General features: G+C 32.8%; 2 protein-coding genes across 2 annotated transcripts; both read left to right on the top strand.

Moving 5' to 3' along the window:
* Positions 1-5,872: 5,872 nt before the first annotated feature.
* LOC107422646 (uncharacterized) lies at positions 5,873-7,600 on the top strand. Its single transcript, XM_016032121.4, has one exon. The coding sequence runs from the start codon at positions 5,873-5,875 to the stop codon at positions 7,598-7,600; it is 1,728 nt and encodes a 575-aa protein (XP_015887607.4).
* A 2,269-nt stretch (positions 7,601-9,869) lies between these two features.
* Positions 9,870-12,191, top strand: LOC112491543 (uncharacterized). Its single transcript, XM_048470907.2, has 3 exons — positions 9,870-10,118; positions 10,916-11,064; positions 11,909-12,191. Exons 1-3 carry the CDS (start codon positions 10,019-10,021, stop codon positions 11,984-11,986), a joined length of 327 nt encoding a protein of 108 aa, XP_048326864.1. The 5' UTR covers positions 9,870-10,018; the 3' UTR covers positions 11,987-12,191.
* Positions 12,192-14,763: the final 2,572 nt, after the last annotated feature.

The raw sequence follows: 14,763 nt of genomic DNA, 5'->3' as shown, positions 1-14,763 counted from the left end.
TTTGAAATAAAAACTGAGCATCGTAGGATATCCAAATGTGATCGGAAAAATCCTGATGAATGAAAATGATAATTAGCTAGACACAATCTATGTGAGAATAAAATGCGGTTTCTTAATACAAACAATTATGTTTGTTCCAGTAGTAAACGTGAATGATTTGTCAATTAAGAAATTTTAACAAAATGATAATAATTAAATTAACATTTCTCTCTCCCCCGCCCCCACCCTTTTTTTTTTTTTTTTTAAATGGTCTTGACTTAACAATTCCAAAAAAGATTGTGGTGTATATAGTTGATGTACCAAAAGTTAGGACTTTGGACTGGTTCACCTTAAACCCACTGTCCGTGTACAGCCCAAAAGAGAAGCCCGTTTCTGTTCTCGGACTGCCTCAAAGTAAGAAAGTGTAGGACAGAAGACAAACACAGATCAAAGGGAGGTCATCAGAGAAATTGAGAATGAATGAGATGGTGGAGGAAGAGGCGGTGGACGACAAGGAAGGCGTTGTCGTTGTCGTTGTTGGTGGTAGGAAACATGGGAGGCAGCCCAGTTGTGATGGGCCATAGTGTCTTTCAGAAGAGGTTATGAAGGGCACTCAGACCTCCGCCCTTCAAAGCCTTCGCTCTTGTCGCCGTCTACGTCGGCTAAATGTCATTTTATTCTTATTATTTTTTTTTTGGCACAAGAATGGAAGTAATTCTACATTTGAAGAAAACCGAGCTTTCTCTATGGAAACTACCATTTAAAGTAAAATTATAACTGTCAATTTATGGAAAGTTGCCAAGACAACTAGTGTAGAAGTAATTCTACACTATTAATTCCACATTAGTTGACAAGGCAACTAGTGCAACTAGTATTGTTGCACGATTAATTCCACATCTATTAAATTTGTTAACTAAAATTTTGATAAACCATAAATTAGCATTATACTATTAGTTTTTCCTTATATAATTGTAAAAAATAAATAATTTATTAACCATGCATATATTATTATATTATTATTTATTAAAATTTTGATAAATATAACATTGCTTATTGTTGCATATTAAAATATAAATATATATATATATATGTATAGATATAATATAAATGAAAATGTTCAATAAAAAAATGATAAATATCAACTTTTATGGGGCAAATTTTAAAACACAAAAAAAATAAAATAAAGGGAAATAGGCCATAGCCAACCCATAATATCCGGTTGTCAATTGAAAAAAAAAAAAAAAAAAAAAAAAGCAATGGTAACGTTTCCGGCATAGCAAGGAAGTACGATCCCTGTCTCATTCTTGATGAATTTTCTTTAGAGGAGCTGCCTCCTCTCTTTTGAACCCCCCAAAAAAAACAAAAAAAAGAGAGAGAGAGAGAGGAAGAAGATGCCTTCTGTCTTGTTCGCTCATGTATCAATTGAAGAGGGCGATGTCTGTCCTTTGCGCAAATCAGGTGATCCTTCAAATTCACATATAATATGAAAACATATGTGACGATCTTTTTTTCGTTTGAGAGAATTTATATATATATATATAAATATGACCATCTTTTTTTTATGATGTAGTGTCATATTTTGATTCGTACCAATTGATATTTAATATAATAATAATTCCACCAAACTCTCTCATATTATTGTGGCAAAAATAAATAAAACGAGGCCAATCATCTGTTTTTATAAGATATGTTAAATAGTATAACTAAACAAAAAAAAAAATATATATATATATATATATACACATCAATATTACATAAAACTATTAGAGATATACATCTATATTATATAGGCAATAAATCCTTCCAATTTTGTGCTGATTTTAAAAAAAAAAAAAAACAAAAAAAAAAAATCTTTTTCCATGGGTGTTAAAGGATATTTTTCATTCTTTAACCCATTTTGTAATCTACGTACTGATGGCAGATGCTCTAATTAAGGACTATCGAATAATTTTTTTTAATTAATATTTGTTTATTTTTTTTATTTATTCCACGAAAAAGAAGGACTGATTTTTACCCCAAAAAAAAAGAAAAAAAAAACACAGAAAATTGAAAAGGACTTTAAAGTCACAAAAATCCCTGCACAGTATAGAATATGTAGTAGTTGTAGTGTGTGTGTGTATATAAATGTATATATATATATATATATATATATTTTTATTTTTTTTTTGGTTTTTGATCCTGTTACATATTTGGAGTCGGTACTTTTTTCTTTTTCGCATTCATTATCTAGTTAGGAGACAGTACTTGTAACTCAATATATTGCGTTAAGTCTATGGGAAAAAAAGAGTCCTTCGGGAGAGCCAGTGGCAAAGAAATAATTATAAATATTAACTTTTAAAGAGCAAGTAATAAAAATTAATAACATAAACAAACAAAAATTGATGGGCCACCGTGATAACCGGTTGGCAATTAAAAAAAAAAAAAAAAAAACAACAACAACAACAACAGTAAGCTTGCCGGCACAGCAAGGAAGTGCGATCCCTCTTATTATATGTCAATTTGAAGAATCACCTGATTTACACAAAGGACTGGACATCATCCTCCTCCCGAATGGATAAATCAGCAAACAACATAGGAGGCAGCTTTCTTTTCTTTTCTTTTTTTCTTTGGTTAAAAGAGAGGAAGCAGATCCTCTTCAGAAAATTCATCAAGAAGGCACAGCAAGGAATTATAAGTGTTTCCTTACATATGTAATTTTATTTTTGATTTCTTAAATTTTGATACGGAGAAACGCATAATATGTAGAAGGTATAGTAAACTATTTTTTTAAGGCTAAATGGCATATTTTGACAAGTGATCATGATCTAGACTTATTTAATGGTAGTTCCAATCCCAAAAGATATGTATATCATGCTTGGTTAATATTTTCCATCATTTCTAAGTCATTTTAATCTGTTTAGCTGGCAATGGTGTGATTTGAATTTAAATTTTGCAGAATTTTAAATTTTGATATCATATTAAATTATCATCTGATTCTAAAAATTTAAACTATTAAAATGTAATTTATTATATATATTAAGTTTTGTTAATTGTAGTCAATTTGTGTAATTCAAATGTTATATTTAAAAATAAAAAAATATTTGTTTTCTTCATTTTCTGTTTTTTGCAAACATTTAATACATACCATGCTACATCAATATCATATATCATAAAGTAATCTATCCAGCCCACCAATGTAAAATTTTAAGCGAATCATTATTATTTTATAAAAAAAAAAAAAAAAAAAATTGTCTTACAAGGTGGGACAATGCAACTTGCAATATATGCTCTCTCTCTCTCTCTCTATCTATCTATATATATATATATATATATTTATTTATTTGTAGACCATTAAAGGTGGTAACTTAGTGAAAAGAAATCGATTTACTTTAATATTTTTGGATTTAAAAATTTAAATTTAAATTTTGACAAACTTCATTGTTATTTCAAATAATTTCATATCATTAATCCGCATGATATAGGATTTCCATTTTATGACTATGATACTATCGTGAGATATATTTTTTTATTATCAATATATATATATATATATGTATTTTGTCTATATATATATGTATACTTGTTGACAAAAGTTAAATTATGTTTATTGCCAATCCCATATGTAATTCTATTGGTTGGGGCTACTAGCGTGGTATGCTTGCGTAGTAAATAATTTCTCCTTATGGAGGGTGTAGACCCTTGAAAGCTGCTGTCTGCCTGTCTTTGGCCTTTTCGTCCCTATATATAGCTTCCCATTCTTGTCACTATACCTGGCAATTCGGGTTGGTGGGTCGTGTTCGTGTCAACCCGTTTAATAATCGTGTCAAAAATGCCTAACCCGAACACGACCCATTTATTAATCGTGTCAGGTACCTAAAACACTAACCCGACCTGTTTATAAACAGGTCAACACGACACGACCCGTTTAACACGATTATTTTAACGGCTCGTGTTGACCTATTAACCCGTTACCCTGAAATTGACCTATTAACCCGAAAACTTACCTATTAACCCGTTAACCCGAAAATTAACCTATTAACCCGAAATTGTTTTTTATTTTTATGTTTTTGTTTTATTAAAGATGTATTTTTTGTTTTTAAAAAATTAGTAATAGAAAATTATTTTTATAAAATTTTTAATTTATAATATTTTTTAGTTATTAAATATTATATTAGTGATAAAATATTAATTTAAAATTAAATTTAAATGGATTGTAATAGGTATATAATCGTGTCGGGTTGAAACTGACACGTTTAATAAATGGGTCGTAACGGGTCAATTTCGAGTTAAACAGGTCAACCCGAAAATGACACGATTAATAATCGTGTTAAACGGGTTGACCCGATTATGACCCGAACTCATTTATAATAAACCCAAACCCATTTATTCCGTGTCGTTTTCGAGTCGTGTCGCCGTGTCATGATCTAAATTGCCAGGTCTACTTGTCACCACTTCATCACACACTTGTGACTTGCGGCATCAAGGGACTCTGACAAGTTTTTTATCCAACGTCGGTTAGTCGTCTTATCATTTTTGTGCCATAAATTTCTGTCTGTTTTTCTTTTTAATTTTATATTTTTTTAAATAGTATTAGTATCCTATATGGCTTCGATGGATGGATTAATACTTTATTATTTTAGGTAGAAAAACTAAGCTATATGCCATTTTGCCTCCATTTACACAAAAATTTACTTTGTTCATAAAGAATGTTAAAAATGTCAAACAAAAATTTAAATTTTGAATTGTTTGTAGTCTTAAATTTCTCTATTTTAGCAATACTAATTGATACGTCAACCATAAACGGTACATTATTAATGCAAAATTATTTGTGTAAAATCCCTCTTATAAAATTGAGAGAAGAAATTTCACTTTATTAACAGTAAAGGAGCTCCTTCTCTCTATATCATTACTTATAAACCATTTTACTATTTCTACTGTTTTCAAACCTGTGAAGAATTTTATTTTATTTTATTTTTTGGGCGGGCGCGCAAGGAAAATACATATTCATTGTTTTAGTTGCAGGAATATTAGATGGCCGTTTTTGGTATAATGGTGGTGAACCAAAGTGGTTATTTAACTGTGATAGGATATATATGAATTTGGTGACAGAACTAAGAGAAAAATTAAAGGAACGAGAGTCACATAGTTCAATTTTCATTTCACCTTTTTCCTAATGTATTTAATTCCAACTGAGCCAATTTTCTGAAAAGTTGAGAATATACTTAGATTAAGCAAAAATCCTTTAGGCGTGTGAAGACAGAGACCACACCGGTCAGGTCATGACTCTCTGCAATTTGTGGGCACAGATTCTCATCTTTATTTATTTTTCTTAATTTGCACTTAAATAAATGCATAAAAAGAAAATGGGAACCAACTCATGCTTTTAATTTAATTCCTTCAATTGTATCGAATAACTGTGTTTTTTTTTTTTTTTTTTAATGAGTTGTATAAAAAATGTGGGGACAGAAATGGAAGAAGATTTTTGGTAAAAAAGCATAAAGTAATATGATTGCAAAGGTATTTTTATCTAAAAAAATTATTTTTATCAATGATTTATATATATATATATATTATATATTTATTTATTTATCAAATATCAATGATTCAATGTTGATTTCAATGTTTAAGTATAAATTTGATTCCATTTCACCTTCTTTTTTATTCCACTTTTTTCTTTTCCAATCCATTAATGAATCCTGCAACTAAACGTCATCTTATATTTTTCCAATTTTAAGGAATCATGAACAATAGATCATCTTTATAAAAATAAATAAATAAATAATAACTGTAATTTTTTTTGTTGGTCCATAAAATAAAGCTCTACCTTCATATATCTAGCGTAAGGTATCCCCTAATTAATTTACGTTGCTTGTTTTGTCATTTATGGACTTGTTGAAGCTGGGGAAAGGGAAATATGGAAGAAGAGAAGGTTTTAAAAGACTTCCCTGATAAGCAGATAACAATCGACATTAATCCAGAGGAATTGGAACGTGCAAGGGTGTCCCCTGATAGGCTTCCCATCATGAAGAGTCCAGAGATATTGGAACCGGAACATCACATTGACAAAGATCTGCGTGCAGCGCTGCAAGGTAGGTGTAGAGCGGTGCCCTCTGTTACATTTAGGCCTGAGGAATCGGAAGCTAACGGGGAAGATCCGAGTGATTGGATCATCTACAAGGTTCCCAATAAGCTCCGGAAGATACGTCCAGCAGCTTACACTCCCCAACTAGTTTCAATTGGGCCTTTTCACCATGGCGTATCAAACTTAAAGGCCATGGAACATTATAAAGCCAAGTACATGGAAAAATTCCTGAGACGGTCCATCTGTAATCATATTAACGAGGAGGATTTAATCCACGAGATCACGAACACGAAAGAAGATGGGAAACTTGTGGAAAAAGCCGAGCGTAGCTATAAAGAAGAGACCTTTGAGCCTGAGAATAAGAAAAAGTACAGAAGGGACTCGAAAAAGTACTGGGAGGACCCGAAAAATATTTTACGAGATGCCTGCTTCATCCTTGAGCTCTTCCTTAGAAACCACGAAAATCCATTTTCACCTCCCGATGAAGAAGATAATAAAGAAGACGAGAAATATTCAGGGGAATACATATTAAGTCCATGGGTTAAGGCATCTATAGAACAGGACTTGATATTGCTGGAAAATCAACTTCCCTTTTTTGTTCTCACTCGACTGTTCAACTTCATCTTCAATCATCCGTCGATAAATATTAATAATATCCCTGATTGTCCACCAGAGCTAAAGAATAATGAAGGTGATCAACTTGTCGATTTCTTAATACTAATTACCTGTGAATTCTTCAATGATTATTACAGTTATCGAAAATCTTGCACCGAGGAGAATTCCAAAAATAAACCTTTCTCCGAGTACTCCGAGGAGGAAAAGAAACAATTGGTGAGCGAAATGAAACCTATCAAACATCTCACTGATGACAAAACAGAAGAGTTTCCCAAGAGTTCTTATGGTTTGACCCGCTGTCTCTATTCTGCAAAGCAACTGGATGATGCGGGGGTGGCGTTTGGGCGTCCTAAAGATGCTACATATTTAACTCACATAAAGATTTGGCCTGATGTTAAGGACGATGATAAGTGCTGCTGGTGGAATTGCCGCGATCGCTGTTGGTGGAATGGCCGCGGTTGCTGTTGGTTAAATGGGTGCTGTGGGATTAATTGTTTGGAATTGAAAATCCCTCAATTGAAGGTAGATAACAACACCGACTGCATTTTCAGAAACATCATGGCGTTGGAGCAGTTTGTTTATCCAGATAAGCCTCGTATCTGCAATTATATTTTTCTGCTGGATCAACTCATCGACACCGTTGAAGATGTGGTTTTTCTGATTGACAAGGGAATCATTGAGAACTGGCTTGGCAGTAACAGGGACGTGGCTGCCTTGGTTAACAAACTCTGCGACCAAATTGTGACCCCGCGTTTCCTCTATACTGATATCTGCGACAAACTTAACAAGCATCACAACAAAAAATTGAATGTTGCCAGGTCAACTCTCAAGAGGGTTTACTTCAAGGATATTTGGACTGGCAGTTCCACTGTCGTAGGGCTTGTTTTCCTTGTGTTCTCCCTCTTCTCTACCTATTCTACCATCAAGAATCTCTTCTTTGTATGAGGGAAAATATGTCAATTAGCTACCTACCTAAAATATCAAGTGTGGTTCCTTACTAAGTCGACTGTTTTTATTTCTTTTTAATTTTGTCCAGATGTACGTGTCAAGTTTTGTTGATCTTGCAATTATTACTATTTATGTTCTTGAACCCAAAATAAATTATATAAATAAATAAAGCAATCAAGCATGAGCATATTTTCGCTAATAATTGTTTTTTATTTTCAATTTGCATCATATAAAAGGCTTGGGGAAAAAAGAAAGGGTTGATTGAATATTCACTGAAAAGAAAAGTGTAAATTTTTTAATTTATTTTTAATTCAAGTTAAAGAAAAGAGCCACATATGTGAAATTGAAAATAATTTTTAGAAAACTTAATTATACTAATAAGGGATTTGAAATCTATATGTTAAAAATTAAAATATTACTATTTTTCCCTACAAGCTTACAGAAAGTGGCTGATAATAAGTTTATATGATTTAAGGTGAAAAAAAAAAAAATTCCATCCCGACATTTAATCACTCTACAATCCAGAGGCAATCAAGCGTTTTGTTTGGTAATTTATGGCAACTGCAATGAGATTTAAAAAGTGCCATTTTTCATTCTTGGGGGCACAATAAAAGCTACTATTTTTTCAGTGTAATGATTTAAATTGAAATCCCCTCACCCTCACTATCCCCAAAAAAAAAAAAAAAAAATCAATTTTAACTGTATACTATTACAGATAGAACAGAATAGCGAACCCTTAAAAGTGTGTAATTTTGGGGTAGTATTTCTAAGTATCGTGGCATTTTTTTTAGTACCATTGTTCTTAGTTGTTTCGGTCATTGTAAGCATCAAGGATATGTCTTCTAATTAAATAACATTTGCCAATTTAATATCTTGAAATTTTCCATCTCCTTTTTTGCCAACCTAACCGAGTAGGATAAATGACGAACATTATACACTGCGCCCCCTTAACAAAAATTCAACTCTATGAGTATCGACTAAGTGTCTTATAGTGCCAAAACGGTATTAAAAATTCTCAATCATTATTCATGTGCTTTATTTTGTTATCTCTCTAGCTATTGTTTTTTCATACCACATTACCGCTACCGTCATCGAGTTTGGAAGGGATAAATATGTAAAATACAAACCACCTCGCAATCTTGTGTAAGTGTCTTGTTGGCTTGGGACTTGGGAGTTCACCAAATATATAACGAGTTTACACTGCTATTGTCAGATACTGCTAATTTTATTTCTAAGTCAGTTTTAGAAACCAAAATTTTTACCCAAAACATTTACCCCAAAAAAAAAAGTCTGTTTTAGGAAGTCGGTTTTATAAATATAACTTATATAATCATTTTAAAAGAAAATAAACAGTATGTGAGTAGAAAGATATTGAATTATAAAACAACAAAATAAAAATGAAACTAAAAGATAAAATTTTAAGAATCTAAAAATTGTATTTTTAGGGGGAAAAACAATCTGGTGTAGAACGAAGGTGGCATGCAGAAACAAAAAAAGAAAAAATTAAGAACACATGGCCACACTAACTTTTCTTTCCTACCGATAGCATCTCTGCCTCAAGTTCCTGTATGCAGCCTCCAAATAAAAAATAAAAATAAAAGAAAAAACGCAAAAAAAAAAAAAAATAACAACTTCCATTTCCAACTTTTTACGAACACATAAAAACATTTTTTGTTTTCAAAAAAAAAATAAATAAAAGCGAAATAGAAAAGGAGGTGTCATTTGATAGTATGATTACTTTTTATTTTTCTCTATTTAATAGTATATAATTAGCTCATATAAAATGTTATTTAAGGATAGTTATCGTTTTGTTAAACATATTAAACAAATAAGAACTGAAAAAAAATGAAAATAAAAAATATTAAATGCCAATACAATTTAAAATTATATTCAATTATATATATATATATTAACTTTATAACTAACTTAAATGCCTAATAAACTTTAGCAACAGCTAACAACATTTAGACATAGTAAAAGATAAAAACCGAAACTAAAAATCAACGCATATTATGTATCTAAGAAAAACAAACCACAAACAAAAGACGGACTTTAGTAACAAATGGGCCTGGACTCCAATAACAAACGGGCCTTATTAACAACCCGTTAATAAAAGGGGAATTTGGCCCAATACCCCCATAGGATCGAGCTTCATGAATTTTGCCCCCTCAATTCATTTCTTTTTTGATCTACCCCTTAATATCCCTTATAACCCTCAAACAAAAAACAATTACTTACATATCCTTTTATTTATTTTAAAATATAAAAAAAAACCACTTGGTGAGCGCAAAAACCCATGGCGTGAGAACCAGAGGCCGTATCATCGAGACCATTTTGTGGAGATCGCGGCTTTTCAGTCAGCCGCCGGCGCGGTACTGTGTGATCTAGCGCAGAGAAAGTTGAAGATTGAAGAAGATGGCATGGAGGCAAATGCTCTTCAAGGGGAGCCCAATTTCTCAACCCCTTTCACCAACTGGGTTCGCTAGATTCTTCTCCAAGCCATCCCCTTATGCAGGTTAGTGATTTTTTTGTCCTGGGTTTAGTAACCCATAAAAAGATTTTCTTACTTTCTGTTCGGTTCCCAGAGCAAGAAAAGAGAATTGATAAAGAAGAAAATTTTTCTGGGTTCTTGTGAATTTTGTGATTTGAACTTTGTAAAAAAATTGTCGATAGAAAGAGAGATCCAAGTAGCTGTTTTTGGCTGCTGAGTTAGAATCGAAATGGGTAAAATTGAATTTTATGTGTAAATCCAGGATTTACAGAGTGAGAAACTTGGCTGGTATTGAAGTTAATAGATTCACAGATAGGAAACATAGAGGAAAAAATGATGAATAAGGTTGATTATGCTTAGTTTCCCGCATTGTTTGGTTGGTGAGAAAGATGGGGAATAAAGGAAAAGGAAATATTGGTTTATAATTTATTTATCATTATTTGAGAAACTTATCTATACCAAGCTGATTATTGAATGCTGAATAACTCTTTAAGTTGGAAAAAGAAACATGGTTTTTGTTTCAACGTTATTATAGCATTGAAAAACCGTGTTCACTCTTGTCTGGTTGCTAAATGACTGATAAAGATGAAGAAAAGCAGAATTTGATGTTCTCTGTTTTGGTGATTTTACTTTTAGTGACTGGGAATTAATCCTACAAATCATGTTTTATGTTGGCTCAAGTGAGCAAGATTCATGCTTCCTGATGAGTGATGTACTTGAGCATGAAAGTTTATATGAAATAAAATTTGTTAGAATTAGATTAGATTACTGTGAAAGTGTTATAGTCAGTAGGAGATCTAAAGTTGTTGCTTTTGTTGCAGTGAAAGTTGGAATTCCAGAATTTTTAAATGGAATAGGCAAAGGGGTGGAATCCCATGCGGCTAAGCTTGAAACCGAGGTGGGCGACTTCCAGAAACTGCTTGTCACTCGGACGCTCAGGCTGAAGAAACTTGGCATCCCTTGCAAACAGGTATTTCCTAAATCTTTATCTACTATATATGCACATACTTGAAGCCCTCTGCCTTTTGGGTATATTATAATTCTTTCAGTATATCCATCAATACATCTGATAGTATTGCAGATCAGAAAATTTGGTTATAGATTGCTTGCTTAAATCTAAGTGAAAGATTTCATGAAAAGTAGGGTGATTAATTTATGTTTATGGTTTCTTAAACTCTTCTAACGAAGAAAGTTTAGGGATGCTTAAAGGAAACTCTGACTATCCGGGAATGGTTAATTTATCTTTTAGTTTGGCAATGGTACTGCAACTTGAAATCACCTTAGTTCTGGAGTTTTGTTCTTTGTTCTGTTCCAATGGTTGCAAATATTTTTGTTTTACTGGGCAAAAGTGAAAATGTTTCAGGAAGACAGCATGCAGAATTGCTTTGAGAGCTGTCATTTATATCATACTGGTAGAAAGAAAAGATGTTATTTAACGAAAATGTTTACCAAAATTGAAATGCAGTGCCGGAGTATGTGTTGCTTTATATTTGGTAATGATATAAACTTTCTAAATACTGACTCAAATGAGTTTAGGCTTCTTCCCTAAGTGATGTAATATTTTCTTGTCTTGTTGTACTGACTTTTGCTTCTGAAATACTGTAGGCCTTGTCTTCTTCTTCATTTCTCTATCTAAGAAGAAAGAGTTAAAAGTAGTGCATATATTTTTTGTTCTGCTACTTGTTAAATTTGTTGGTGAAAGGCGTAATGAAAGTTGCGGTTTTCTTTAGGATTAAGTTCTTTGGGACTTAGCTTCATTTGATGGTTTGAAGAGATTAGATTACTTATATCTGAATATGATTTTTGTTTTTCAGAGGAAGCTGATATTGACACATGCCCACAAGTATAGGCTGGGACTATGGAGGCCTCGAGCGGTACCAATGAAATCCTAACTAGTTTAGGACTAGCTTGGTTATTGAGAATGTATCAAATGTCACATTACAGGTGGAACTATGCAGGTTTTACTTTTGTTTCTTAGTAAAGATGTCATTGCAGAGTGATGTAGGAAACATGCAGAATTTGATGTCATCTGGTGTTCAACGTTCACAATGCCTTGATAAGCCCATTATCATTGTGAAGTTTCGAATTATTTTGATATCCTTCTGGTTCAAATTAATTTGTTTAATTGTCAACTTTATCCCGGATAACCAAATAATAGGATAAATGAGTTTTAATTAGTTCAACTTAGTTTAAAAAACAAGTAAGAAGTTGAATTAGTAATGAATATTCATCCAGCAATAATGTTTACAGTAGTAGCAGAGGCATAGACTATGCAATAGAATTCTCCGTTATTGTATTCTGCTGTTTCTGCTACATGAAGAAATAGCTCTTTAAAAACTCGTTACAACCTCAAACTTGGTACTCTGTTCTGTAAGCCAAATTCAGCTCTCTCTGTTTGTGTCTCGAAACATAATACTCATCTAAATGGTAGTCGAACTCGAGACCTTATGTCTAAGATAAATGGAAGAATTCAGAGCTCCTTATCATGCTCAAAGCCAAACAAGTTGCTTTCATCTATAAAATAAAAGCGAAAATCATATAGTAAACTAAGAAGCAACATAGGCATAGTATCTTCAAACTTAATCGGCCTCAAAACTCCAATTGAATGGAGTTGACTGAATACACAATTGGTTTTAAAGACTGCCATAATGCCAGTGACAACTGATGTACATGCTTGGAGTCTTAGGCACTTCAACATTCTCATCATATCTTCTGATGTATACAAATTCTACAATGGACCCAATAGAGGTACCTATAAGATAAAACATAAGGTAACTTCTGGTTAGAACTCACAAAATCCATGTTAGCAATAGCTGCAGACAGTTTATATGAGAACTCGACCGATATAGAGAAAACATACGTGGGTAGAGAGGAGCAAGGTCCAGATGGGTTGTTATGGGTACAAAACTTGCTTCATGCCATCGAAAACCACTACATTGCTCCCTGGTTTGTAGTTCGTTTACACTGCAATCACATCTGGAGCAAGTTCCCGAATTCATAAAAAGCCTATTACAATGTATCGTGTAGTCACAAAGATTATAACATGAAAACTATTCTCAAGCTTGCGAACAAAAAACATAGGAGAAAGTACTTGAAACAGGTCATACTCATGAACAGATACACAAAAGTACTTGAAACAGGTCATACTCATGAACAGATACACAAAAGGATGACAGAACATTTGGTTGCTAATTCATGCCTGCCAGTGCTACGTGTGGTGACAATATGTATGAGATTGGTTCCCCATACAGCCTGATCGAAAGATGAATTCATATTGCCCACTGGAGTAATTATAAAAAAATACAACAAAAATAAAGGAAAAAGATCGATGGGCAAATCGTACATGAATCCATATGGTTTTACAATTTTGAAGATGAACACAGGAAACTGCATCACATCATACACGAGAACCCAAGATACCTGAAAGTTAGAAAACAAATATACCAATACAGTTATCTTCACCTTGTAAAGTTACCCTAAAACAAGAGACATAACCCCAATAAGCAGAGGTATCTTTACCTTGTAAAATTATCACAAAGCAGAAGATAATGGTAACAGCCATCGCAATCAGGTTGATATTGGGTGATGATACACGTCACCTCCAATTGTAGCACCAATAGTTGGCGCTAAAGATGTTAGAGCTAAAGATGCGTCCAAAGCTGGGGAGCATTCTAGTGGCCCTCCAGATTCTAATTTCAGGGTATGCAATTGTTACTTGCACGCAAATTTATATTTCATATGTTGTACTAATATATGTTGACTTATGTTTTGGATATTGATATTGATTAGCTTGCTTGCTTGGAGGCAAAAGTTGATGAATTAAATAAAGAGATGGCAGCGTTAAGGAAGATGTTTAGTTCTGTTATTGACCAACAAAAGCATCAGGTATCATTTAGACAACTTAGTATACTTTACTTTAGTGCTTCAGTATTATTAAATTACATATTGTAATTCAGCAATTACAATTTTTCCAGAGGGCATTTGTAGTTTCCCGACAGTTTCGTCGATAATTTCCCGAGGGTGAACAGTCATCAATTTTTTGCAAACTTTGATACACTTTTATGAAATTTTTTGATTTTCTCTCCTTAGTACAATTATAGAATCCATGTTTTGCATGTTTTTTCATTCAACACACTTTAGGGGCCTTGTGGGGTCCAAAAAATTGGCAAAACAATACGTACTGTACATCATCGGGAAATTACCGGCGAAACTGTCGGTAATTTTTCCAGGGGGCATTTGTAGTTTCCCGACAGTTTCGTCGGTAATTTCCCGAGGGTGAACAGTTAGCTTATTTTTTGCAAACTTTGATACACTTTTATGAAATTTTTTGATTTTCTCTCCTTAGTACAATTATAGAATCCATGTTTAGCATGTTTTTTCATTCAACACACCTTAGGGGCCTTGTGGGGTAAAAACAATTGGCAAAACAATACGTACTGTACATCCTCGGAAAATTACCGATGAAACTGTCGGTAATTTTTCCAAGGGGCATTTGTAGTTTCCCGACAGTTTCATCGGTAATTTCCCGAGGGTGAACAGTTAGCTTATTTTTTGCAAACTTTGATACACTTTTATGAAATTTTTTGATTTTCTCTCCTTAGTACAATTATAGAATCCATGTTTTGCATGCTTTTTCATTCAACACACCTTAGGGGCCTTGTGGGGTAAA

The sequence above is a fragment of the Ziziphus jujuba genome, chromosome 7, assembly GCF_031755915.1.
Source record: "Ziziphus jujuba cultivar Dongzao chromosome 7, ASM3175591v1".
Classification (NCBI taxonomy): Eukaryota; Viridiplantae; Streptophyta; class Magnoliopsida; order Rosales; family Rhamnaceae; genus Ziziphus; species Ziziphus jujuba.
Note: the sequence above shows the minus strand (reverse complement) of the source record. Positions and strands in the feature narration are given on the sequence as shown.